General features: G+C 47.3%; 1 protein-coding gene across 3 annotated transcripts in view; it reads left to right on the plus strand.

The window, feature by feature from the left end:
* The first annotated feature begins 236 nt into the window (after positions 1–236).
* The window catches only part of PDZK1 (PDZ domain containing 1), a 43,411-nt gene continuing 17,454 nt past the window's right edge, over positions 237–26,193 (plus strand). The window contains exons 1-6 of one of the 3 annotated variants that reach the window (XM_058695313.1): positions 237–428; positions 18,380–18,591; positions 19,259–19,508; positions 21,688–21,824; positions 22,650–22,845; positions 25,460–25,656. In XM_058695313.1, the coding sequence (XP_058551296.1) occupies positions 18,382–18,591; positions 19,259–19,508; positions 21,688–21,824; positions 22,650–22,845; positions 25,460–25,656 (990 nt within the window). In that variant the 5' untranslated portion in view covers positions 237–428; positions 18,380–18,381. Of the gene's footprint in view, positions 429–15,359; positions 15,426–18,379; positions 18,592–19,258; positions 19,509–21,687; positions 21,825–22,649; positions 22,846–25,459; positions 25,657–26,193 lie in introns of those variants that run through there. The other 2 variants (XM_058695321.1, XM_058695330.1) reach the window with 2 other exon arrangements.

A 26,193-nucleotide genomic window follows, 5' to 3' on the forward strand; every position in this document is an offset into this window, starting at 1 on the left:
GGGGGTGGCCCTCAGCCCTGAGCCTGTGCTGGGGCACAGTGGACATTCTTAACACACTGCATATGGAGGTGTTGGTTGGGGTGACCATGACACCTGGCACGGAGAGGACCGAGGAAGGCAGAGGCGCCTCCTCCCCAGCTGCCCTTTCCCTCCTCCCCCTCCTCTTCTCTGGGAGGGGCGGACAAACAGTCGCATCCCCGCAGGGTTAGGCGGGCCCAGTGATGACTGGCGTTAACACCAGCTCCGGGCCCACCAGCTGGCAGGAAGCAGGACAGAGGTCACTGGAACTCAGACCACAGGTCCCTGTTAAATACATCAGCTTTTAAATCAATCTTTGTTCAAAGTCCAGTGAGTTCCAAGACTAGAGCTGGCCAGCAGAGAGAGAATTCCCTGGTGAGCGGACCAGCTTTTCTTCTTCCCAGATCCAGGTAAGAGCTGACACTGGGTCCCCCTGCCTGAGGGCGCTGGCTGCCTGGGCCTGAGCCACCTTCTTTCTCTTCCTTTCTCCTTTTCCAAGCAGTGGCTGGCTGCCAGGGCACAAGGGAGGCTCATGGGGAAGGAGCTAGGGCCCTTTCGTGGGGTGGCGGGGTATTGCCCACACTCTGAGGTCCTCTCTGCTTGTGACTCCCGACCCTCGCAGGTCAGGGTCTGCTTCACAAAGGGATTGGCAAACTGATCCTCAGAAAAAGCTTTCCCAGGGTTGCCTGAGGGGGTGTTGGCGTGCACCCATAAAGGAGTGTGACAACGGAGCTCCCAGGAAGAAATGTGGAAAAACCAGGGGGTTTCTAGGCTGGCTGAGTTTTAAATCGACCTCTCCAGGTTCCACCCTTTGGAGTTTATAATTCTAGGGTCTTGTGTGGGGCTGAAAATCTTTGTTTCTTTAACACGCTTCCAGATGATTTAGGTGTGTAGCCACGTTTGGGAACCATAGGCCGCTTCCTCAGTGAAAGAGTCAAGGGACTTCAGTGTGACTTCACCTAAGGGCTCACTGGCCGAGGTTGGGTCTGGGCTGGTTCTTCTCTCCTCAGCTGTCCCCGCAGGGTTGCACCGACGTGTTCTCAGGCCCGGATCCAGAAGCCACAGGGGCTGGGTGTCCAGTCACCTGTAGTCACATGTTCTTTTCCTGCAGCAAATAACTCAGGGACTTTGAGTTTGTGTGTTATGACTAAGTAAATTGTTCTTATCTTTGACTCTTTTGTATGTTCTTTGCACTATAAACTATGAAGTAGCTGGTAATGATGTCTTGTGTTCCTAGACCGCTGGCTAGGCAGCTCCTTCTCCTCCAGGGAAAAGGACTTGGGACTAGAATTCAAAGAGCCTGCCCTGGGATTTGGTTGTTAGTGACAGACCGTTGGAGGGGTCAGCCAACTGGAGCTTCAATTTCATCATCTATCAGTGAGGGCCTCTCCTTTTTCCCCAGGGCTGTACTGAACATAAAATTATAAACAGGATGTGTTTGAGGAGATTTAAAGCACAAAGGTAAGGTGTGTGCATTTCCAGTGTGTGTGTCCCAAGGCTCTGTGGGAAGAAACAGGCTCGTAGGACTCATTGGGACTCCTTGTCCTGGTGTTTCATCGCAAAGAGCCTCTTTACTCGTAAGTCAGGAGTCGAGAGTGGATCGCTGTTAATGACTAGCTCACCAAGTGTAAGGTGGGGCTCTAAGTATTCGGAGCTTCCCGGTTGCTTGGAAGGCTGGCTCTGTCCCATCATCTGGGTCTGAATCCAAATGTTACCTTTCCAGGAAGTGCTAAGCCTACCTGCCCCCCCCCCCCCCCCCCCGCTGTCCCACCACTGACTGTCCTCACACATAGCCTTTGTCACCAGAAATCCTCTCATTTACCTTCTACTTGTCACCCGTGCCAGATGTCAGGCTTCGGGAGAGCAGGGATCTTGTCCTTTGTGTCACCTGCAATAATCCCAGCTCTTAGGGCAGCTCCTGGCAGAGAGTAGACGCTTAGATATTTGGCTGAATGGAAGTTAGTTTGGCAGGGAAGGAGCTGCAAGAATAGAATCAGGATGGTTTTTTGTTGTTTATTTTTGACAGAGAGAAAGAGAGCAAGCTGGGAGGGGCAGAGAGAGAGGCATACACAGAATCCGAAGCAGGCTCCAGGCTCTGAGCTGTCAGCACAGAGCCCGACGCGGAGCTTGAACCCATGAACTGCGAGATCATGACCTGAGCTGAAGTCGGAGGCATGACAGGGGCTTAACCAACTGAGCCACTGGGGCGTCCCAGAATCAGGATGTTTTTGATAAACTGCTCTTAAGGAGAGGACAGTTAAGAACTCTGACACTGTCCGATCATCTGAGGTCCTGGGTCTGATCACGTGGGCATGGGCATCTCCGGGTTGCATCTTGGTTAAATGATTTTCACATTTGTTGCATAGGAGTTTGAGGAGGGTAGCAAGTTCAACTGGGCAGGTTTCCTCAAGATCTCGGCAACTCCTCTCCTTGGCATTTCGTGAAGGACCGTCCAGCTTTTCTTAATCTTGTTGCCTGGTTGTCCGGTGGCTGTGAAGGATATGGGCATTGGCATTGACAAACTGCATGGCAGAGCAGACACATTCTTATCCTCTGAGGCTCTGTGTCCGCATCCATCAAATGGCACAACAGTATCTCATTCTAGTGTTAGGAGGATCAGAGAGGGGAAGACACACAGGGCCTCGCACACTGTCAGTGCCGCTGTTTTGATGATCTTCGGACACCTTTGCCACAGGCAGGACCCCAGGGGAGGAAGGAGCACAGGCCGTGGCAAGGAGTGTTGATAAACAGGAAAGATAGCCTTGAGGCAGCAACGCAGGGTTTGCTCTGGGTCTGAGATGGCCTCCGGCATCGGAGAGGCTCTAAGCCTCAACTGCTCTCAGCACTGACGCTGCTCTTCTGTAATTGACAGGACGGCGCCCAAGATTCCTCACAGTCTCACCTGACCTGCTTCCTCCTTTCAACATATACCTGTTGTCTGGGCTTGCTGAGCCATTCACGTTCCTGAACACAGCGCGCTCTTCACCTGCGGTGCTTTCCTCCGTCCAGCCTAACTGCGTGCGTCCCCTAACACAACATAGGCCTCATGGTGGGGAGGCTGGGGAGGTGGCCGAAGGAGCCCTGACTCAAGTGGCTTTGAATCCAGGCTCTGTCGCTTATCCGAATAGCCATGGGCAACCGACTTAACTTTTCAGAATCTCTTTTTTTTTCCCTTGTAGAATGGAGCATTTGGATTAAATGCAAACTCATAACAGGTACCGAGGCTGGTGCTTGGTGCTTAGTAGGAACTCGATAAATATGTAAAACAGCAGCAAAGCATTTTCTTTTAAATGTTCTAGCACCCATGCCATTGTTGGGTAATTATGCTTGTGACTTTCCGCACCTCACTAGTGGGCTCTGTGAGGGCAGAACAGTGTCTAACCTGGCTGGGGCCTTGGTATCTGTCCCATAGTAGGAAGTGAATGTAACTTGTTGATTATATAAATGCTACTTGGAATTTGGATGATGGAGTGATGCCTTCAGATGGTAGTGGTCAGGAAGGGATTTGTGTTTAACTTAAAATTTGAAAATTTTAAATGGGTAGGTTTTGAATTCATTGACTTGGAAAGAATGTTTGCTTAGGAGCTACTATGAATAAGTAATCAGAGTGAGGAAGGTGCTTCAGGCAGAGCAGGTAGCACGAGCAAAGGGCAGGCTGGGTGTCAGTGGCCACGAGGAGGCCAGTTTGCTGTCTGCTGAGGAGCTCTGGGGAATGAGACAGGGCTGGGTATGCTGAGCCTGAGCAAGGGGTTTGGATTCTGTTTCTTCTGTTTGTTTTTAGTGTTTATTTATTTATTTACTTTTGAAACAGAACGAGAGAGAGAGCATGTGCATGCGAGTGGGGGAGGGACAGAGAGCGAGGGAAGGACTGAGAACTCCAAACTGTCAGCACAGAGCCCGACACGGGGCTTGAGCCCATGAACCGTGGGATCGTTTCCTGAGCCGAAATCAAGAGTTGGACATTTAACCGACTCAGCCACCCAGCTGCCCTGGATTCTGTTTCTTACACAATTCTTTTAGCGCCTGACAAGATGAGGGCAAGATCTGAAGGCAGTGACCAGGAGAGCCCGGGGGCAGGAGGACTCTGGCACACACGAAAACAGGGAAGGGGTAGAAATGCAAGGTCAAGGGGCGCATGGGTGGCTTAGTCGGTCAAGCGTCTGGCTTCGGCTCAGGTCATGATGTCACGGTTCGTGAGTTCGAGTCCCGCGTCGGGCTCTGTGCCGACAGGGCAGAGCCTGGAGCCTGCTTCGGATTCTGTGTCTCCCTCTCTCTCTGCCCCTCTCCTGCTCACACTGTTTCTCTCTCTCTCAAAAATAAACAAATGCTGGGGCGCCTGGTTGGCGCAGTCGGTTAAGCGTCCGACTTCAGCCAGGTCACGATCTTGCGGTCCGTGAGTTTCAGCCCCGCGTCAGGCTCTGGGCTGATGGCTCGGAGCCTGGAGCCTGTTTCCGATTCTGTGTCTCCCTCTCTCTCTGACCCTCCCCCGTTCATGCTCTGTCTCTCTCTGTCCCAAAAATAAATAAACGTTAAAAAAAAAAAATTAGCTTGTTGAAAGGAAGATTTATTTATGTCTTTATGTCTGCTTTGCCGGAGACGTCTGTTGGTACCAGCTGAGACACAATAGGGTTCCTCCTATGCTGTTGGAAGAAATGGCACTTGTGAGGCCCTGGGGCTGGCTCTGAAGGAAGGCGGGCACGCGGGCACAGGGCAGGAGGGGGCACCAGGAGGCCCTTGGGCAGGGCTGGTGGCTGTAGGGAATTCTCGGCCCGTCTACAGTTGCTGACTTAACATCTCCGTCTCCACCAACTGTGCTTTTGCGACAGGAGTCTGGTGTTCTGTTCATCTCACAGATGCACTCCGGTGGTGTAGGAGCCCCGTGCTCCACGCGGGCCCAGTGTGCGGCCATTGCTCAGCCTTGCCAGTGACGCTGTTTCCTCCTTGCTGAAGTTGCAAGGGTTTTCTAGACCAGCAAGGCGTTCAGTGCAAAGCGAGCGGCATTCGGGCTGAATGTACCGCTGGGCCCCTGCCCGCTCTGCCCGGCCCGCCTTTGATGAAACAGACATAATTTACTCTTCGGTATCTCCTAGGTATACAATCAGATATCTATCCACAGTCACAATTCCTAGGGTTAAACATTATTCACCTGCTGTCTTGTGAAGTTGTTGTTGTTTAGTTTTTTCTTGGCTCCGGTGTTGGTTACGTAAGTGCCTTGCGAAGAGAGGCTGTTTTGTACTCGCTGCACCACTGGTTCCCAACTAGGAGAGAGGACGGCACTAGACCCATGGTGCTCGTGGCTGGCGGTTGCAGGGTACCCTGTTTGTGGAATAATCCAATTGTATCCTCTGCAGAAGACAGTCCCGGGGCCCCTTCTTTTCTCCTGAAGTCACTGCACCTGGCTGTCTCCAGTGACACCCCTCTTCTGTTTTTCTGCCTCCAAACAGAATGCAGCTCCCCCTACATCCTTTCTGTAATCTTCTGGAAAGTCAGTGATGCTACGTGGCCAGTGGGCCTTAATCACTGGTTACTCCTTGGCTACGGATGATCCACACCCGACCAGCTTTCTGTATATTAGGTCATGCCTCCCTCATTCGATCTTCTCTACCCTCATCTGTTCCTTGGTCCCTGTGCTGGTTACCTCGTGTGCATGTCTGTTAGAGCTCATCTGCCTCAGGTGCCGGGACCCCCTGGCCCACTTAGCCTTGAAGTTTTATAAAGGCTCCCTGGCACTTTTTTTTTTTCTTAAATGTTTTATTTATTTTTGAGACAGAGACAGAGAGCAAGCAGGGGAGGGGCAGAGCGAGAGGAAGACACAGAATCCAAAGCAGGCTCCAGGCTCTGAGCTGTCAGCACAGAGCCCGACAGGGGCTGAAACCCACGGACTGCAAGGTCATGACCTGAGCTGAAGCCGGACGCTTAACTGAGCCACCCAGGCACCCCATCCCTGGCACTTTATGCTTCCTTGATAGGTGGTATTTGGTTCTATTTTTGTAATTCCCTGGCTATCAGAGTTACATGAAACTTCTGGGTTCTGAGGAATCTGAATTCATTAAGTTCATTATTTGCACTTTATTCCGTGACGAACAAAATCCTCAGCCCTGACTTCCTAACAGCTAAAGCTGACTTTGCAGAGATGGCATTCAGGCCACGGATGGAAAATCGCCAACCTACTAATCAAGGGGCCTGCCTACCCCCCAGCCCATCCCTCCTTGTCTACTTCAAAAAGAAAATGGGGAACACTGTTCAAATATTCTCACAGAGGAGGGGGTCCCCAGGGCATCGGGGCTCCCACCAGAGGACAGGGAAGATGACGCAATGGCCTTCTGTGCTCCAGACACTGTGCTTAGATGCTCCACAGGTTCTGTCTTAAGCAATCTTCACCGTGCCCATATGCATCTCTGATTTCAGGCACACTTCTGTCTTTCAAAATCAGGGAAGTCACCCATATTCTTGGTGCTAGTAAGTGCCAACACTGGGATTAAAAACTGGGTTATTTTTTAAAACTCTTTTTCTTACTGATATCCTTTACCCAGACTCGAGTGATGTGGGAAGATGGAAATAAAACTACAAATTCCCGGGGCACCTGGGTGTCTCAGTCGGTTGAGCGTTCGACTTCGGCTCAGGTCATGATCCTGTGGTCCTCGAGTTTGAGCCCTGTGTCGGGCTCTGTGCTGACAGCTCAGAGCCTGAAGCCTGCTTCAGATCCTGTGTCTCCTTCTGTCTCTGTCCCTCCCCCGCTCATGCTCTGTCTCTCTCTCTTTCTGAAGAATAAATAAACATTAAAAAAAATTAAAAAAACTATAAATTTCCTTTCTATCACCTGCATACCTAGACATTTCTTTTAGACTTTTTTTCATGACTAGAAATTACTCTGTTTTAAAGATCTTTAAAAAAAAAAAAGTTTACTTCTTTATTTTGAAAGAGAGAGAGAGCAGGGGAGGGGCAGAGGGGTGGGAGGGAGAGAATCCCAAGCAGGCCCCAAGTTCAGCGCAGAGCCCAACATGGATTTCGATCTCATGACTGAGATCATGACCTGAGCTGAAGTTGAGAGTCAGACGCTTAACCAATTGAGCCACCCAGGCGTCCCTGTTCTAAAGATCTTTTAAGATGACTTTTCCAGGTCGATACCTTATTTTTTGGAACTACTCCTTCAGTACCTCCTTCCTTCTCATTCACCCTGCTGAGTCAGTCCCTGACCACTCCTCTCTCTAGCCCTACACTGGTCTCCCGTTCCTGCTCTGTGCTCATCCTAAGTATAGAAATTCTCATCTTCTAGCCTTCTGTTTTTTACATAGGTCAAACCCCACCTTAGGCTAAAAGTTACCACTTTCTCCGATTTTTTTTTTTTTTTTTTAATCCAAGTTGGTTAACATATAGTGTAATAAGGGCTTCAGGAGTAGAATTTAGTGTCTCCTTCTCTTGTTGATGGACCCTATGGTGAGAAGAAGCCATGAGAAATCATCCTGATTGGTCCGCTATAAATTAGTAAGATCAACCTAACTATCTGAGGGAAAAAATTTAACTGAAGTTGTTTCTTAGAACATTGTATTCAATTTGTTGACTCATTTTAGTGAAACAATGCTGTGGCTACTGGAAATCCTTTTGGCCAGTGGTTAATAAACTGCCAGACCAGGGCTCGATTCTGTTGCGTTTACATGGAGTTTCTTAAAAAACTGGAAATAGCTGTCGTTTTTTTACAATGGGGACATTCTGCATACATCCAGATTTCCAGATTCTCTTGAGAAGTCGGCAGATCCAGCTTTCTGGGTTCCTATTTCCTCACTGCAGCTGTCTTTTCCTGCCAAATACCAGCTAATTCACAGGCCTCTCCCGGCCAGCCTCTGCAATTTGTCAGTTTGAACCCATGGACCCTTGGTCTGTGTTCCCAAAGATCCTCATTTGTCTCAGCTACTTTGCAGGAGGGATTGAAGGTCAGGTGAGTGGCCTTATTTTCCTCTTTCTCTCATTTTGTTTTTAACTTCTGCCCCAGTGGAAATATTTCATCCCATGGAGGTTAAACCCATTTCCTGTCCTGCCTTGATGGCAACATGCTGCTCATTTTCTTCACATTGGAAATAAAATCATCATCTCTGCTTTCCCCTCAGGCTGCTATCCCGATGCTCTCCATCATCCCTTTTTTTTTTTTTTTTTCAATTTTCTTTAGTGTTTATTTTTGAGAGAGAGACAGAGTGTGAGCAGAGGAGGGGCAGAGAGAGAGGGAGACACAGAATCCGAAACAGGCTCCAGACTCTGAGCTGTCAGCACAGAGCCCGATGCAGGGATTGAACTCATAAACCGTGAGATCGTGACCTGAGCTGGAGTCAGACGCTCAACCGACTGAGCCACCCAGGCGCCCCATCTCCATCATCCCTTTCAAGATGAGTCTATATTCATTGCCTCTGTTATTTACTATTCTTTTGCTTCTCAGGCCCACTCCATCCTGGGCTTCCATGCTATTTTTTTTTTTTTTTGATGTTTATTTTTGAGACAGAGAATGTGAATGAGGGAGGATCAGAGAGAGGGAGACACAGAATCTGAAGCAGGCTCCAGGCTCTGAGCTGTCAGCATAGAGCCTGATGCAGGGCTCGAATTCACGGAGTATGAGATCTGACCTGAGCCGAAGTCGGATGCTTAACCGACGAGCCACCCAGGCGCCCCTGGGCTTCCATGCTATTTATATATTTATTTCATTTTATTTATATTAAGTTTATTTATTTATTTTGAGAGAGAGCATGCACGTGTGGGTGGGTGAGGGCAGGGAGAGAGAGGGAGACACAGAATCTGGAGCAGGTTCCAGGCTCTGAGCTGTCAGCACAGAGCCCGATGAGATCATGACCTGAGTGAAGTCAGATGCTCAAACAACTGACTCACCCAGGCGCCCCACCATGACACCGTCTTTTAATGGTATCGCTTTTCTGTCAGTCACCAAGGCATGAGCTTGGTTTTCGCTGACACCTTCCCTTTGCAACACTGAACTCAAGCAGAAGCCTTGTGAGTCTCCTCACTGCCATAGTAAGAATACCATAAACTGGGCGGTGGAGTGTGTGTGTGCTTAAACAATAGAAATTCATTTCTTCACAGTTCCAGAGGCTGAGAGTCCGAGGTGAAGGCATCAGCAGGGTTGGTTTTTCTGAGGTCTCTCTACTTGGCTTGCAGACGGCCACCTTCTTTCTGTGGGTTGCACTCCCTGTGTCTCTTCATCATCTTGTAAGGATTATTGGATTATTTCCCTACCCTGTGACCTTATTTAACCTTAATGATCTCTTTGTAAAGTCCAGTCTCCAAATATAATCACCTTGAGGGTTAAGGCTTCAACAGAAGAATTTGGGGAGGGACACAGTTCAGTGCATAAGAGAGGGGAGTCTGGGGCTTGAAGCAGGAAAGGCATCACAGTTGGATAGTAGGAAAAACTGAGCTAAAGTAATAAATCTGGGAAACAAACGGCCTTCCTGGAGCAGCAGGTAGAAGGAGACGGTGATGGCAGAATTAGAGTGATCTTGCAGCTCAGCACTGCGAGGAGCCAAAAGCACCCTGTGCGGGGGGCGCCTGGGTGGCGCAGTCGGTTGAGCGTCCGACTTCAGCCAGGTCACGATCTCGCGGTCCGTGAGTTCGAGCCCCGCGTCAGGCTCTGGGCTGATGGCTCGGAGCCTGGAGCCTGTTTCCGATTCTGTGTCTCCCTCTCTCTGCACTCTGTCTCCCCCGTTCATGCTCTGTCTCTCTCTGTCCCAAAAATAAATTAAAAAAAAAAAAACGTTGAAAAAAAAAGCACGCTGTGCGGGAGCTGGCTGTTCCTTGTGAGGGCAAACCACAACCCAGCTGCGTGTGAGAGAGGTCAGATTAGGGGGAGGAACAGGGGCCCTGACACCCCCGGGGGCTGCCGACCTGTTGCACCTGTCCTCTGGTCACAGTGGGTGTAAATGAGTATTGTGGACACGGGTGCTGTCGAAACGGCCCTGGCTGTGGCCACCTCTGCCTCCGGAAATCTGAGGGAACAGGACTGAAGGATTGATATAATCTGTCGCTTTACTGCTGTTGCCTCCACTCTGTTCTCACAGCTGCCGTGCCGTGTCAGGGCCTGACCGTCTGTGAGTAGGATTATCACAACGGCCTGTGACCTGGCCACCCCATGGGGCTTCTTGGCTCCAGTGCATCCCGCCTGCCATTCTCGTGGAGCCCAGCTCTGAGCCTGCCCTTCCTCTGCCTGTAGTGGCGTCTGCTGACCACGAAACTCAGGCCAGATCCTCGGGCTGGAGTTCAAGGCCAAGATTTTACAGCGTAGTCAAAACTAATAGAAGAATCTCAAGATCGGGTAATTAACAGTGGGAAATGATGGCAAGAGGTAGAGAGAAGGAGAACGGAAAATGTCACTAAGATTAGGACACGGAAGTCCAAGGGCCCGGGTGGCTCAGTCAGTTGAGCATCTGACTCTTTTTTTTTTTTTTTAATGTTTATTTTTATTTATTTTTTTAATTTTTTTTTTAATGTTTATTTATTTTTGAGACAGAGAGAGACAGAGCATGAACGGGGGAGGGTCAGAGAGAGAGGGAGACACAGAATCCGAAACAGGCTCCAGGCTCTGAGCCATCAGCACAGAGCCCGATGTGGGGCTCGAACCCACGGACCGTGAGATCATGACCTGAGCTGAAGTCAGATGCTTAACCGACTGAGCCACCCAGGCGCCCCTATGTTTATTTTTATTTTAGAGAGAGAGAGAGACAGAGTGCAAGGAGGGGAGGAAGAGAGAGAGAGGGAGACACAGAATCAGAAGCAGGCTCCAAGCTCCAAGCTGTCAGCACGAAGCCCGATGCGGGGCTCGAACCCACGAACCACGAGATCATGACCTGAGCCGAAGTCAGACGCTCAACCTACTGAGCCACCCAGGCACCCCAAGCATCTGACTCTTGATTTCAGAAAGATAAATTGGCTGTCCTTTTTGTCATGTTGGGCCTTTAACTCTTCTCTGACCACACCCAAGCACGTTCCCACTTCCACACCTGATGTCCACATCGTTCTCAGTGTTTAGAATGTTCTCTTCCTACTTCCGTACCTATTGAAGTCCTACCTATCTGTTGTCAAGATCTACATCAAGTCCTACCTAATCTGTGAAGTCTTCCTGAATTTGCCCCACGTTGTAGGTCTTATGGCATTTAGATTGGGCTCATAGAGGTAACTCTTTTTGTACTAAAACTTTTCCTTTGCCCCTATTCAACTATAAAAGTCCCTTGAGAATAGAGGTGGTGTTTAACTTTATTCCATCAACCATTTAAGAGTATTTTGCATTTTTAAAAATGTTTATTTCTGGGGGGTGGTGGGAGAGAGAGAGCACATGCCTGCATGAGCGGGGGAAGGGCAGAGAGAGAGGAAGAGAGAGAATCGCAAGCAGGTTCCTCACCGTCGGCATGAAGCCCGACATGTGGTTCAAACACGTGAACTGTAAGATCATGACCTGAGCCAAAATCAAGAGCCAGACGTTTAACCCACTGAACCACCCAGGTGCCCCAAGAGTATTCTGCATTCAAGTCAGGGCGAACATGGGTGGCCTGGACAAATGAAACCAGGGTCATATGTCTTCTTCTTGATGTTCAGTAGAAAGTGGAAGAACCTTTGATCACGATCCTAGGTGGCCTTCACCCACTCCAGTATGCTAACTGAGGAAGCTAAGGAGGGGGAAAGTGCTTGGAAGGGAACAAGAAGCTGAAGTAGAGCTGTCACGCACTCCTCTTGCCCAGGGGCTCATGGGATGACTGGAAGAACCACAGGATGACTGGTAGGGCCTCAGACAGGAATGGAGCTTAAGACTCCACCCACAGGGTGCTGGGGGAGGAGGCATGGCTTCTGCTTTTAAGGTTGGTTAGATTTAGGGGGTGGACAGTGGCCCCACAGACTTAACCCATAGAGTGAAGACCACATGGGAGCCGTTCAAGGTTGTTTTCACCTGCTTGATCCTGTTTGCCTGGCTCAGAACTGGAACTTGGGGAGGGAGGCACGAGGCACAGGCTTCAGGTCACCATGCACTCCTGTACTGTTGGCCAAGGCATTGACTGGTCAGAGCTGGATCCCGAGGACTGCACATGGTGGCCAGGGCCTCTCCTATCCCAGCTGCCCCCTTCGTTTCTCATGTTGAGTAAAGGTGAGCTTAAGGTGGCTGTTAATAGTTCACCCAACCTTGACATTCTTTTCTGATCCATGAGGGTGTTATCCCAAGACTGAGGAGAATAAGTGGGAGTTAGGAACAGCAAAGGGTGGTTTTAAGCACTAGTTTCTTAAGTTAGTGGGGTCTTCTAAAAAGGCTCCTGTTCAGGTTTCAAGCCTGGAGCCTGAGTCAGTAGATCTGGGGTGAGGCGTAGGCATCAATTTCTAGAAATCTCTATAGGTGATTCTGGGGGCCAGCTAGGGTTGAGAATCCAATCTGTAAGGTGCTTGGGAGGTTCAGTGAGGTTGTGTACATGCCTGGCACACAGCGAGTTTTCAAACGGCAACGTGATTTATTATTGCATCACCTGAAGGTCTGTAGATGTATACTCTTTCGACGAAGTATATCTGTTCACTCAGATGAAAGTGGATGGGGCCTTTGGGCATGAGTGGACAACTCCCAGGATTGAGGAGATGAACGAAGATCTTATAATTCTTGCTTTACTTCACTTTTCTAGGAGCTGTCCTTTCTTTTCCTTCCTCAGAAGAATTTGATCTCCTGACTTGTGTTTTATCTGATCTTTAGCAACTTCAGGATTCCTTTATGAAATACCTGGAGGCTCACAGGAGTTAGACAAATAACTCTGTTTTGGAGTAGGGCACGTTTCAGAGAACCCCATGTTCACTTTTGTATTGGGAAATGCTTTGTGTTCTTGTCAGGCTCCCACTGACCTTGAGACTCTCAAATATTTCTTAGGAGATCATGGAGTTTTCATGAGCTAAGTGGCTTTAAGATCCCTTCACTCCCACCCATTTCCTGCACTGGGTAGGCTTATGAGTATTCATGTCTATGATAGTTTTCTTTTCTTTTCTTTTCTTTTCTTTTCTTTTCTTTTCTTTTCTTTTCTTTTCTTTTCTTTTCTTTTCTTCTCTTCTCTTCTCTTCTCTTCTCTTCTCTTCTCTTCTCTTTTAATTTTTTAGAGCATGAGTAGGGGAGAGGGGCAGAGAGAGAGAAACAGAGAGAGAGCAAGCGAACCTTAAGCAGGTTCCACGCTTAGCACAGAACCTGATGTGGGGCTCGATCCCATGACCCTGGGATCATGACCTGAGGCAAAATCAAGAGTTGGACGCTTAGCAGACTGAGCCACCCAGATGCCCCTATGATAGTTTTAAATTAGAAATTTCCACATATAACAATTATCTTAGAACAGAGAATGTTTTATTTTTAATTTTTGTCTTTTTTGTAGCTGGCACACAATGTTATATTCTTTTCCGGTGAATATAGTGATTTGACAACTTTAAACTTTATGCTGTGTTCAAGTGTAGCTACCCTCTCTCACCGTACAACACTATTACAGTACCATTGGCTGTATTCCCTATGCTATACCTTTTATCCCTGTGACTGATTCATTCCATAACTGGAAGCCAATATCTCCCACTCCCCTTCCTCCCTTTTGCCCATTCACCAACCCCTCCCATCTGGCAACTCTCAGTTAGTTCTCTGTATTTATGGGCCTGTTTCTGCCTTGTTCACTTTTTTAGATTCTATATATAACTGAAATCATATTGTATTTGTCTTTCTCTGGCTTATTTCACTTAGCATTATACCCTCTGTGTCCATTCATGTTGCTACTAATGGCAAGATCTGATTCTTTTTAGTATATGTGCTGCCAAAGCGAGCACAATATCTCATTCTTTTTTATGGCTGAGTAATATTCCATTATATAATATAATTAATATATTACATATTAATATATTAACAATAAATATATATTTGTACATTATATTAATATATTATATCATTAATTTATTAATATTATATATATTGATATATATTAATGTTATATAATTAAATTATATATATAATATATATATTTCCATCTTCTTTATCCATTTGTCTATTGGTAGGCACTTGGGCTGCTTCCATATCTTGGCTATTGTAAATAATTCTGCCATACACAGGGGTGCACGTATCTTTTTGAATGAGTGTTTTTGTTTTCCTTGTGTAAATACCCAATAGTGAGATTACTGGACCGTATGGTAGTTCTCTTTGTAATTTTTTGAGGAACCTCCATACTGTTTCCCACAGTGGCTGTACTAATTTACATTCCCACTGGTAGTGCACAAGGGTTCCTTTTTCTCCATATCCTTGCCAGCACTTTTTATTTCTTTTTGTTACTGGCCGTTCTGGCAGGTGTAATGTGACACCTCTGTGGCTCTGACTTGTGTTTTCCTGATGATGAGTGATGCTGAGCATCTTTTCACGTGTCCTGTTGGCCATCTGAATGTCTTCTTTGGAAAAATGTTTATTCAGGTCCTCTGCTTATTTAAAAAGCAATCAGATTATTATTATTATTATTATTATTATTATTATTTTGTTTTGTTTTTGTTTTTGTTTGCTTTTTGTTTTGGTAGAACAGGGAAATTTCTGATGTGCAGGGTGACAGGTAAGGCACACTTCACTACAAGTCCTGTCGACTTCAGGATCAACTGAGTGGAGTCTCACTGCTTCCCCAGCCAGCCCTGCCGAGGAAAGTCCGGCAGCTTCCAGACCCAGACACACAAACTGAGGGGAAAATGAGCCGACTTCTGAGCCTTGGCCAACCAAATCGAACTGTCGTGGCTTTTTGGGTCTGGTTTTTGTAGATCATGAACCCTTAGGAACAGCTCCTGGCTCAGACTTCTCTGTGTGCAGGCTGGTGGTGAGGGGGTGTTAACTCGGGGTCAGAGATGGGCCCATGTTGATGGTTGTCCGAGAGGTTAGAACCCTTGGCCTGCTTGGAACTCAGAAGAGTCCTCTGGGTCCCACCAGCTATTTCTTTCGTGTGGTAAATAGCCCAGCGGCTTCAATTCTTTCTTCTCTGGCCACATCCAGAGGTCCTGTGTGCCCTCCTCTGTTGTCATTGCCTTGCCTTCCCAACTTCTAAAATGTGCCGCGTTTTTCTTCTGGGCCATGGGCATATTATTCTCTTTCCTCGTAGCAAAAATCTACTCCTTTTGGAAGAAGGTGGGGTCTAAAGGTAAGATTAATAATTAAGATTGATTAGAAAAAATATCTGGCTCTCAGCCCTGAGTCTCTCCTGTCCACCAGCCAGCACTTTGTTCTCTTTCCCACAGACAAACAACTTTGTTGCCAAGAATTGACTTTCTTCCCAGAGCTCAGAAATGGTTACAGCTTTCTTTCATTTCTAGGGTTTTATTTTGGCGATGTGAACTGGGGGAATAACGCCTGTTGAAGATTTAATGGGCTCCAGCACTGGATGATTGCTGATACGGTATTATAGAAATCCATATGCTTTCGCTAGTTAAACACTTGTCCACCATAGGGATCTGGGCTGGATTTTCTCAGGAAGCAGAAGACGGAGATTGGGGCTGAAGAAACAGCCCTTAAATACAAAGATCCTTCCTATTAGGCCCTGTGTTCCACAGTCCCAGGCATCCTCATCACAAAGCAGCAGGTCGTCGTGGATCCCAGCCCCGATTTAGGGGCCAGTGTAACACCAGGATGCGGATTAGATGGACCCAGGCCTGGAGCTGGACTGGAGCCCAGCCCCTTTGACTCCTAGCTGAATTGTCTCTCAGCAAGATGGCCAAGGAAATAGTTTTAGGGCTCTGAGGGTCCAATGGAAGGCCCGGCTTTGGGGTTTCGATATGTTTTTCTCTGCTGCTGTGGTGGAAGGAGTTACATATTTCATCAGTGTGGCGTGGGCACCGGCATTAATCCTTCAGCGGCTGACCAGTGGGGAGGGCTGACAGGTGGGAAGGGCTGACGGGTGGCAGGAGGATGTAGGGGGCCAGCGCCCAGGCTTCAAAGACACAAGTGCGGATCTGAGTGATTGCTGTCTGGCTGTTGGAAAACTTTCATCAAACAAACAATTTGGGATCTTGCCAAGAAGCAGTGATCTGTGTATTCTTGTGTGTTGAGCTTTTGGGTCTCTACCGAGACCCAGGAAAATGTTGCCTCTTCCCCCCTCCCCAAACACAGGACTAGTCTCCTAGCAAGGTGGTTTCACATTCTATCCTCCCAGACCTGCAGAGAAAGAGATTTTGATCCTGTGGCTGACTCCCAGGGTGGGAGATCGCTGAATTTTAGGGGTAAGGGCCTGAGAAATGGCCTTTATTTTGATTATAAGGACTTGTTGCAGATTTTGCAGGATTTAGTTGAGGTTTGTTTACAATTGCTCCCAAATTTCGGAGGGCTCTGGGTTTTTTCTAGCTTTTCAGCTCTATGAAATTGCAAGCTGAGAGGGATCTAGAGGTGAGTGGACAGCGATGTGGATTCAAGCTGGAAAATGGAAGTGATACTTGCAGGCCAGATGCTCAGCAGAAAGAAAAAGTAAAGGCCCAGGGAGCCTGGGTGCCTGCATGCAAGGAAGCCCTGCTCTGGTGATGCCCAGTCCCTCCTAATGCCCTCCCCTGTCTCCTCCCAAAGCAGTGCTTTCTTGGCGATGGGTCATGCTAGGAGGGCTGCGAAGCTCCCCCATGGGTGGGTGATGACCTCACGATTGTGGCTCTATTTTTCTCTTCGCGGGAGACACAGCGGGGAGGGCTCAGCCCCGGGCCCTCGGTGAGAGATCACTTGGAACAGTGTCTATTTGTTTTCTTGGCCGCTTAGTCATTTGGGCCACTGGTGGCGTGGCCGCCAGACTCCGCTGAGACTGTCTGTAATGGCCAAGTTGTCAGGCAGCAGGAGGCTTTCTGCCAGGTTTGAACTGTATGTCTCTGTGGGCATGAAGGTCAGAGATGGCTATCTGGGATCACCATGGGGTGGCTTCTAAGGAGCCTGGAGCACTTTGCTGTCTCTCCTCCACGCCCCACCCCCCCCCATACCCCACACGGTCATCTGTTCCTGTCCCTCCAGGAGGGAAGGGACAGACGGTTTATTCTCTGATTTACTGGTAGGGAACTGTGACGAGCCGAGCACGAGGCTTGCGCAGCAGGCAGCGTGACCTCAGAGTCCAGCCTTCTGCTCCTGGACCTCTGCCTGGCACCAGCCGATCTGGCTTCTGTTCTCACTCTCCTGTGGAAGAAGATGCTTACGCTAGGAAGGATCGATGATGCTGGCAGGAGCCTTCCCTGTACGAACCTAGTGCCAAAGTCCCAGCTGGTGGTTTTCATACTTGTCCTTGCTTCCTCCTGTGGCCCGGGGCCCTGCTCTGGCAATGAGGCAAGAGGAAAGGCAGGATGGATGGGAACAGAAGCTGCTTCAAACAGGAGAATCTGACCCGGCCACAGGAGTCCTTTCTCTGTTGGGTATCCCTACTTTGCTCTAAAACTTCAGGGTCCTGGTTCTCTGTCTCCTCTCCAATAGGCCAGGCCAGCTCTGAGGCCTGGCTTCTCTGGTTTTTAGTTGTTTGAGGTCTTCCTGATCCTGTCCTACCTTACCTGCCTCCCACTAGTCCTTCAGGTCTTGGGAAAGGTGTTTTCCCAGGAAAGCATTCTTCCTTCTGCCTGTCCCAATCCCTGCTCCCAGCGCCCTCTGTTATAGTCTGCCTTATCACTGTGTTCTTTCCTAGCATATCCCTCACCATGTGTTGTTGTAAAAATGTGTGGCCTCTGTATGAGAGGCGAAGTAAAGGTCCATGTTGTCCACAGATTTATCCTCAAGGCCTACTACTTGGGAGGCTCTTTAAATATTTGAATGAAAGTGGGCTTGTATCTTTCTTTCTTTCTCTTTTTAAAAATTTATTTATTTATTTTGAGAGAGAGAGAGAGAGAGAGAGCATGAGCATGAGCAGAGGAGGGACAGAGAAAGAGGGAGAGAGAGAATCCCAGGCAGGCTCCATGCCATCAGCACAGAGCCCAGCATGGGGCTCGATCTCATGAACCATGAGATCATGACCTGACTGAGATCAAGAGTTAGACGGTTAACTGACTAAGCCACTCAGGTGTCCTGGGCTGGTATTTCCTTAAAATATTTAGGTCAGGTGTTAAACCTACTTTCTTTAGGAAACAAAGAGGAATTTGGGTTTGGAGCTATTGAAACTGAAAAATCTATGTCTGGGACCCAGCCAAATACATGGGTCTGAAACTCAAGTAAAAAGGTCATCCTTTGGGAAATAGATTTGGAAATCCTTGGCAGGTCCTGGAAGGCGGCCTCCTAAACCTCAGTGTTGCTACAGTCTAGATTTGGTGTGATTAGAAGAGAATTATGGGAGATGGAACACACGGGTTCTTTCTCCAAGGGGATTTTCTGTCCCCTGGGTTTATCCAATTTTTTTCATCACAGAAATGGCCTCCACCTTCCACCCACGAGAATGTGAGCTGTCTAAACAAGAAGGGCAAAGCTATGGCTTCTTCCTGCGAATTGAGAAGGACACTGATGGCCACCTGGTCCGGGTGGTTGAGAAGGGTAGCCCAGCAGAGAAGGCGGGCCTCAAGGACGGAGATCGAGTTCTTAGGATCAATGGTGTCTTTGTGGACAAGGAGGAACATATGCAGGTGAAAGGGACATTTGGGGTTCTTCTAGGATCTCTTTGGCTCCCACATATCTGCTGATTAGTGTTTGGGGTCAGCAGAGGTCTCCCAGCTGCCACTGACAAGGCAGACACCCTACGGCTGTACTTTCTGCCGGTTGATCGTCTCCTCCAAATTAACTGAGAACCACAAAATGGTTCTTAGATTGAATAGTGTCAGAGCTAATAGGCACTGTGTTTGCTGTAGGCTAGAAACTATGCTGGGCGACTTCATAATCATTATTTTGTTGAACCTTTGTCACAACTCATGTGGTACGTATTACCATTCTGCAGATGAGGGCTCAGAGGCTCCGATGACTTACTAATGTCTTGATGCAGTGAACATGTGGGACGGTCTGACCTTACCCCACTTCTGCCTGCCTCCCCATGCACGCCCTTTCCACCACACCATGCTGTTTCCATGAGCCCAGCTGGGATTGGGGCGCTCTAAGTTCTAACAGTGCTAGAGCCCCACCCCCTCCAGCCCGCACCTGGTTCTTGGGAGGGGTGGGGTAGAGACGGCTGGACACTGTGCTGACTGTTTGGGCTTCAGAGACCAGCATTCAGAATCCTCTGGATCCAGAGACTGAGCCAGATGATGAGCATCCCCTGGAATCGCTTCTTGGTTCAAGTTATCTTTTTCTTCCTCCTAGGTTGTGGATCTGGTCAGAAAGAGTGGGAACTCCGTGACTTTACTAGTCCTGGATGGGGATTCCTATGAGAAGGCCATGAAAAAACGGGTAGACCTGAAAGAGTTGGGTCAAAGTCAGAAGGAGCCGAGTTTGAATGATAAGAAACTGCTCCCTGTGGTGAAGGAAGGAGCAGAGACTTGGACGCAGCCGCGTCTCTGCTACCTGGTGAAGGAGGGGAGCAGCTATGGCTTCTCTCTGAAAACTGTCCAAGGTGGGCTTGAGGGCAGGATTTCCAGAAGAAAGATACTGTTATTGGCTAATGGCTTCTTTGACCACCTTTTCAGATGCTATGGCTGTCTAATTGTAGCTTCTCCCTCCCCTCTCCCTCCTTTCCTGACCCTTCCCTTGCTTTGACGATTGTGCAACAAGGGATCAAAACACTGAACCCATCATGGGGTGATGAGGGGCCACTGGGCACTCCTGTCCCCTAGTGTTAGGCTGAGCTTTGAGGTCAGAGTGTTAGAGGGCTGATGCTTCTTTGTTATTCTTTCCTAGCTCCTTTAGGGTGAGGGTGGAGGGGAGAAGGGGGAATAAAAGGCAAGAAAAAGGAAATTTTTCATAATAGCTACTTTTGAGTAAGGGTGCTGTCTTTCCACTTCAAGTGCCCAGGTGATCACACATTCAACAAATTCTTGAGGGCCTGTTGATGTGCCAGACACCATTCTAGTGGCTGAGGATGCTATTAAAAATCCCACCCTCCTGGGGTGCCTGGGTGGCTCAGTCGGTTGAGCATCCAACTTCGGCTCAGGTCATGATCTTGCAGTTCATGAGTTTGAGCCCCGCGTTGGGCTCTGTGCTGATAGCTCAGAGCCTGGAGCCTGCTTCGGAGTCTGTGTCTCCCTCCCTCTGCCCCTTCCCCGCTCATGCTCTGTCTCTCTCTGTCTCTCAGAAATGAATAAACGTTTAAAAAAATTTTTTTTTAATAAAAAAAAAATCCCACCCTCCTATGACATTTAAATAGTACCTTCTCAGCTGTGGCCCAGCCTCAACTGCTCTGAGGTACATCCCTGACCTCTGAGAGGTACATAGTGATTTGAAAACTCCTGACCACCAGAAAGTACTAGAAGCTCTGTTTGTAGAGTTTCAGAGATACAGACTATGCAATTGACTGTGGTTCCGTAATGGTGTCTCTGGGATTTAGAGCCATAGAGGCTACTGGTTCCACCTTGAATTTGCTCCTCCCATGTTCCTTCTGATACTGGAGAAGCACTGGTCATAATTGGGTAAGTGATAAAGAACAGACCAATAGTAAACATAAAACTTGTTTCCAAGGCCTATTTAACCTATAGCAAGAGGTATAAACTAGGTAGAAGAGGCATTTCTCAAGTTTGTCCACTATTAAACATAATGGTGTAGGTGGTCAAGGGAAGCCTGGCATTTCTTAGAAGTCCATTATCAGCAAAATGGTAAAAAAATTATCATAATTCAGATTCAATCCATTTGGCCCTTGTGTTAGTGAACATAATGCATGGTTTAAATAAGCTTTAGGAAGAAAATGTTTTCTACATGACAAATATATAACAAGAGAAATTGTAATGGGAGAAATTTTAAGACAGCAGTTTCTACTGTTATTCCTTACAAGTGATTTATTTTGTCATTATGAAGCTGCCCTTTGCCTAGGTTGAAATATTAATATCTTGAAAGAATTGATATCATTTCTATCTATATTTATATCTATATCTATATCTATATCTATATCTATATCTATTTCTATATTTGTATCATTTCTATATCTAGCTGCCTTCTGTGGCTCTGTCCTCCTAGGCTTGCATCAATGAGATTTGGTGACCTCATTGGTACATGATGGTTGGTGATAGAACTAATTAAAGAGGACAGGGGGCACCTGGTGGCTCAGTTGACTGTCCGTCCGACTTCGGCCCAGGTCATGATCTCACAGTTTGTGCGTTGGAGCCCCACGTCGGACTCTGAGCCCTGACAGCTCAGAGCCTGGAGCCTGCTTCCGACTCTATGTCTCCCTCTCTCTCTGCCCCTCCCCTGTTCACGCTCTGTTCTCTCTCTCAAAAATGAATAAACGTTAAAAAGAATTAAAATGACAGAATGGAACAGATGCTTTCTAATTCCACAAATGCGAAGAATGGGAGTGTGACAGCGATACAGCCCGGGCACAGCTCGGCGCTTTTCCGGTTCAAGAGGCCAGTGCCACCTGAGATTCCTTCCTTGCGTTTAGTTGGGGTCGGAAATTCTATTCGAATCAACAAAACCCAACAAAGCTCCTAGCACAAAGCCAGGAGCTGTAATTATAATTCTAGATCAGAAGGCAAAGTTAGCCTTAAAATTGGAGGTTGTAATTTTTACGTTATTGGGAGGAAATCCCTTATTGTTGGACTTTCTGTGTGATGGAGTTGTGATGCTGGTCCACTCCCTTTCAGGCAAAAAGGGAGTGTACATGACTGATATAACACCCCAAGGTGTGGCTATGAAAGCTGGTGTCCTGGCCGGTGATCACTTGATTGAAGTAAATGGAGAGAATGTAGAAGACGCCAGCCATGAGGAAGTCGTTGCAAAGGTATAGCCCAAAGGGGCACTTTTCTTACCTTTCACTCTCCTCCTATTGGAAGTGACAGGAAGACAGGAGTGGTAGTTTATGATGGAAGGAATATAATGATGGGAAGCTAATCCTTTGTTTTCAGAGTGAATAGACTCATTAGTGGTGTCAGCAGGGTTAGCATAGGGTTTTGGAACAAGGCTAGTTTCGTGTTATTTCAAAGAAAAGCGTTCTAAAGAACTGTCAACTTTATCTTTTGGATCTTTTTGTACCTGATTGGGAGCTCCGTCTGAATTTATAACAAATTGAGTGTTTCACTAAAATGTTTTAGCTCAAGCTGGCAGATAACCAATGTGATGATGAATATAGAGCTACGTGTAGGAGGTGTTGGAAGACCTGTTACCCCAGGTCTTATGTCCTGAGTCCATGACACATGGATTACGCTCTCAGGTTTTCCTTTGAGGTCACGTGGAACCATGAAAACTGACCAACTTCTCCTGGTAGAATAATTTTTCACAGTAGACCTTTACCTTCTTTTCCAAACTCCTTCTCTAGACGTAAGTACTTCGCTTAAGTACCTTTCTGGGTTTTCTGAATCCCAGCTCTCACTTGGGTTCAGTTAGCATCTGTGTGGGTGAGTTCTTACTTAAAGGGGAAAACAGCTGTAGAAGTGGGGATCGAGAAATCCCAGGGAGATCAGGAGGTAGGGTTGTAGTTCAAACTCAGGCCTCACACTGCATATTTTCTGTCGAACCTAGAGACTGTGTGCCTCTGTGCAGAAGCTCTCCTCCTCCCCCGCGCCGTTCTTGGAGACTGCTGTCAGTCTTACTGTGTGTGCTGTTCCAGGTGAAGAGTTCTGGAGGCCGCGTTGTGTTCCTGCTGGTGGACGAGGAGACTGACAAGCTCCACACCGAGCAGAAGACCAGATTCAGGAGAGAGACGGCCAGTTTGAAACTGCTACCCCACCAGCCCCGGCTCGTGGAGATGAAGAAGGGGAGCAATGGCTATGGTTTCTACCTGAGGGCAGGCCCGGAACAGAAAGGTGAGGCGCTAGACGAGCAGAAAGCGTGGCAGTGGAACCAATTGAACAATGAAGTCCAATTCTTCATCCTAGTCCGACTCCAGAGTTTTGTTAGGCCCCCAACTTCCTAGCTGCTGCACGAGGGGACAGTAAGAGACTAGAAGGCATAGCTGGGTCATTTTCCATGGGGGCCTGACAATAGGCCTCTCGGGTTTTCCTTAGCAGAATGATAAAGCAGAATTTTAGATCTGGGTGGTAGTGCGCTGTAAATTTGCTCTCCAGGGGGGAAAAAACCCACCTAATTTGTAGCATTTGTTGATCTATTTTATTTTATTTCGGTATTGCAAATACTCCCATTACATCTGATTTCAAGCTACCAATGTGCTGTCACAGAGTGCAATGTGGAGAAGTATTGGTGAGAAAGGGTTCTCACGAGCTTGGACGAGCCAGCTCCAATACGCCACCAGATCCGAGGCAGAGGTGTGCGCTGGGGCCTGGGAATCCAATAGAACCAGGAATCTTTCTGATTCCTTGCAACTCAACAAGAAAAGAACTACAATCCTTCTAGGGAAGCTGAATATATAAAAGAACGCAGCTTCAGGCCATTTTGCAAACTGTTATTCTCCTAGAAGTTGCTATGTTCTGTTCATTATGTATATTTGAATTAATCGAATGTTAATTTGATTCATATTATATAAAAGCATCCTCAGGGCCTTCTAGAATATCAAGTGGATCAAATAGGAGTTCTTCAGTCAAGGAGCCTCCTGTTTAGTAGAGGAGATGCAATACTTATGTCCGTAACTGAAGGTAGTTGTGAGGAGAACCTTAATATGGGTTAGATAAAATACTGTTGGAATTCAAGGTTGGAACACATTTTCCTTACTAAAAAAGTACAGGAAGACCTCATGGTAGAGATGGCACCTGAGCTCAGGCTTTGCAGGTATGAATAGAATTTGGACAAACAGATGGTGTGGGAACAACGCAGACCATTCCATTAGGATGGGATTGTGTGAATAAAGAAGGGAAATATGGGCACAGTTTGGCATCTGAGGTGTAGCACAGGAAACCATGTTAGAAAGGTAGGTTGGAAAGAGATGATGAAGGGCCTTTAATACCAGGTTGAAGAGTTTAGACTTGGCTCTGTGGTCGATGGGGAGTTAAGAGTTTTTTCAACAGTGTGATAAGAAAAAATTAAGCCTATAGCACCTTGGGGGCTTACACATCTCAAACACAATCCTAATAATTCTGCAAGAAGAATTTCTGAACTTAAAGGCTTGGAGAAGATACAGTAATTATTATAAAGTCAAATAGTTGTGGTTTAACTGGGACCAAACTCAGGTCTGTTCTGTTCTTTTTTTTTTTTTAATTTTAATTTTTTAATGTTTTTATTTATTTTTGAGACAGAGACAGAGCATGAGCAGGGGAGGGGCAGAGAGAGAGGGAGACACAGAATCCAAAGCAGGCTCCAGGCTCTGAGCTGTCAGCACAGAGCCTGATGCGGGGCTCTAACTCATGCACTGTGAGATCATGACCTGAGCCGAAGTCGGATGCTTAACCGACTGAGCCACCCAGGCGCCCAGGTCTGTTCTGTTCTAAAGCCCACACTTGTGCTGTTGCCCCGGGGAATGACTTGGTCCGACATTGCATCAAGAAGAATCTGAAGGCAGATCTGTATTGGAGAAGGCATAGATCAGGGACAGGGAGAGCAATTCATAACTGAAGGTAGGTAGAGTTAAGGCAGGAACAAATACCACCTGCATTGGTAGAGGAAGTGGCGCCAGAGAAGAGGAGATGTGTCAAATATTAAGGCAGCAACAAAGGACCTAGGAGTTGATTGGAATATGGGGAGTGGACACTGAGGAGGAATTGTTCCTACGTGTCAGTGACTGGAGTGATGGTGCTCCCATGAACAGGTGACCTAGAGGAGGAGCTTTGGGATGGGGGTGATGGGCAGAGATGGCTTTTGGTTTGAGTATGTTACATTTGAGGGATCTATGGGATACCTAGTTGGAGATGCCCAGCAGCCAGCTTGAAAAGTGAAACTGGAGCTTGTTACAAAAGTGGGAGGGACAACAAAAAAGACAGTGTGGGAGATCTGAAGGCATCTGGTAAAGACAGTTCAAGTCGGGAGAGGAAGGCGGAAGACACATTGTCGAGGCACGCCCACAAACACATTCACAGTCAAATACACCTAGTGGCTACTAAAATGCCAGCATGGGTTTCCTAGGCTCTGTCTTCTTTGGTTTTGTTCTTCTTTCTTCTTTCAACCCCCCTTTTAATGGCTTAGCTTCTCCATAAGATGTATGGGTTACAAGAGCTTCCTGGGAACTAGCTGACTCCTAATAGTTAGCATGTTATTTTGTCAAGATTGAGCCTCAGATACTTTTAGTAACATGATTTTTTTCCCTTAAGGTCCTTTCATTGGTAATGGCTAAGTTTGTTCCTGGAGTAAGTTCTGGGCAGGGAATGAGGCTGGATAGGATGCTTACAGGCTTTCTCTGATGCCAGTGGGAGGGGCAGTAGCATTCAGCATGCCTTTTACATTTATTTATCAGATCCTTAGGCTCCAGCAGAAATGCCACAGTTTAATTTAGGGATCTTTCTGATAATTTTATTTAATTTTTTGGGAGGGTAGGTCAAGTCGTCAAGGACATAGATTCCGGAAGTCCAGCAGAGGAGGCCGGCTTGAAGAACAACGACTTGGTAGTCGCTGTCAATGGCGAGTCTGTGGAATCCCTGGATCATGACAGTGTGGTGGAAATGATTAGAAAGGGTGGAGATCAGACTTCGCTGCTGGTGGTGGACAAAGAGACAGACCGCATGTATAGACTGGTAAATAATTCAAGGCCACGCATTCGTGCATTAAGGTTGGGTCCATTCCCTCAAGTCCTCAAACTTTGGCTAAGTTACCACTTTGATTTTCAAACTGGAAGGGGTGTAACAGTCATCATTAAGGCTGCATTGAAGGTCAAGTTGGTAGTGACAAGAGAATGCCAAGTGATTGGTATGTGAGTTTTAAATCCTTAGATTCAAGTTTTTGAAAGAATTTGCGAATGTAACTACAGAATTACTCTTGCTGATCTGAGAAAAATCTACGAACATTACCCTGGAAATAGGCAGATATAGCCCTAACTGTGCCAAATAGCAAACAACTGGATTTTAAACTATAGACCAATAAATGCCATTAACCCTGCACAAACGCCTAGAAAGGATTATTAAATAGCTCCTGAGCCCTTAGCAAGGGAATAGAAACATGGATTCACCAAGACTAACATTAGTGTCACACTAACCTTATTTGCTCTTAACTTTTAATCACAACAGGTGTTACCTGCATGTCTTTTTTTTTTTTTTTTTTAATAATCTTTTAAT

Source organism: Neofelis nebulosa, chromosome 2 (assembly GCF_028018385.1).
Source record: "Neofelis nebulosa isolate mNeoNeb1 chromosome 2, mNeoNeb1.pri, whole genome shotgun sequence".
In the NCBI taxonomy this organism is placed as follows: domain Eukaryota; kingdom Metazoa; phylum Chordata; class Mammalia; order Carnivora; family Felidae; genus Neofelis; species Neofelis nebulosa.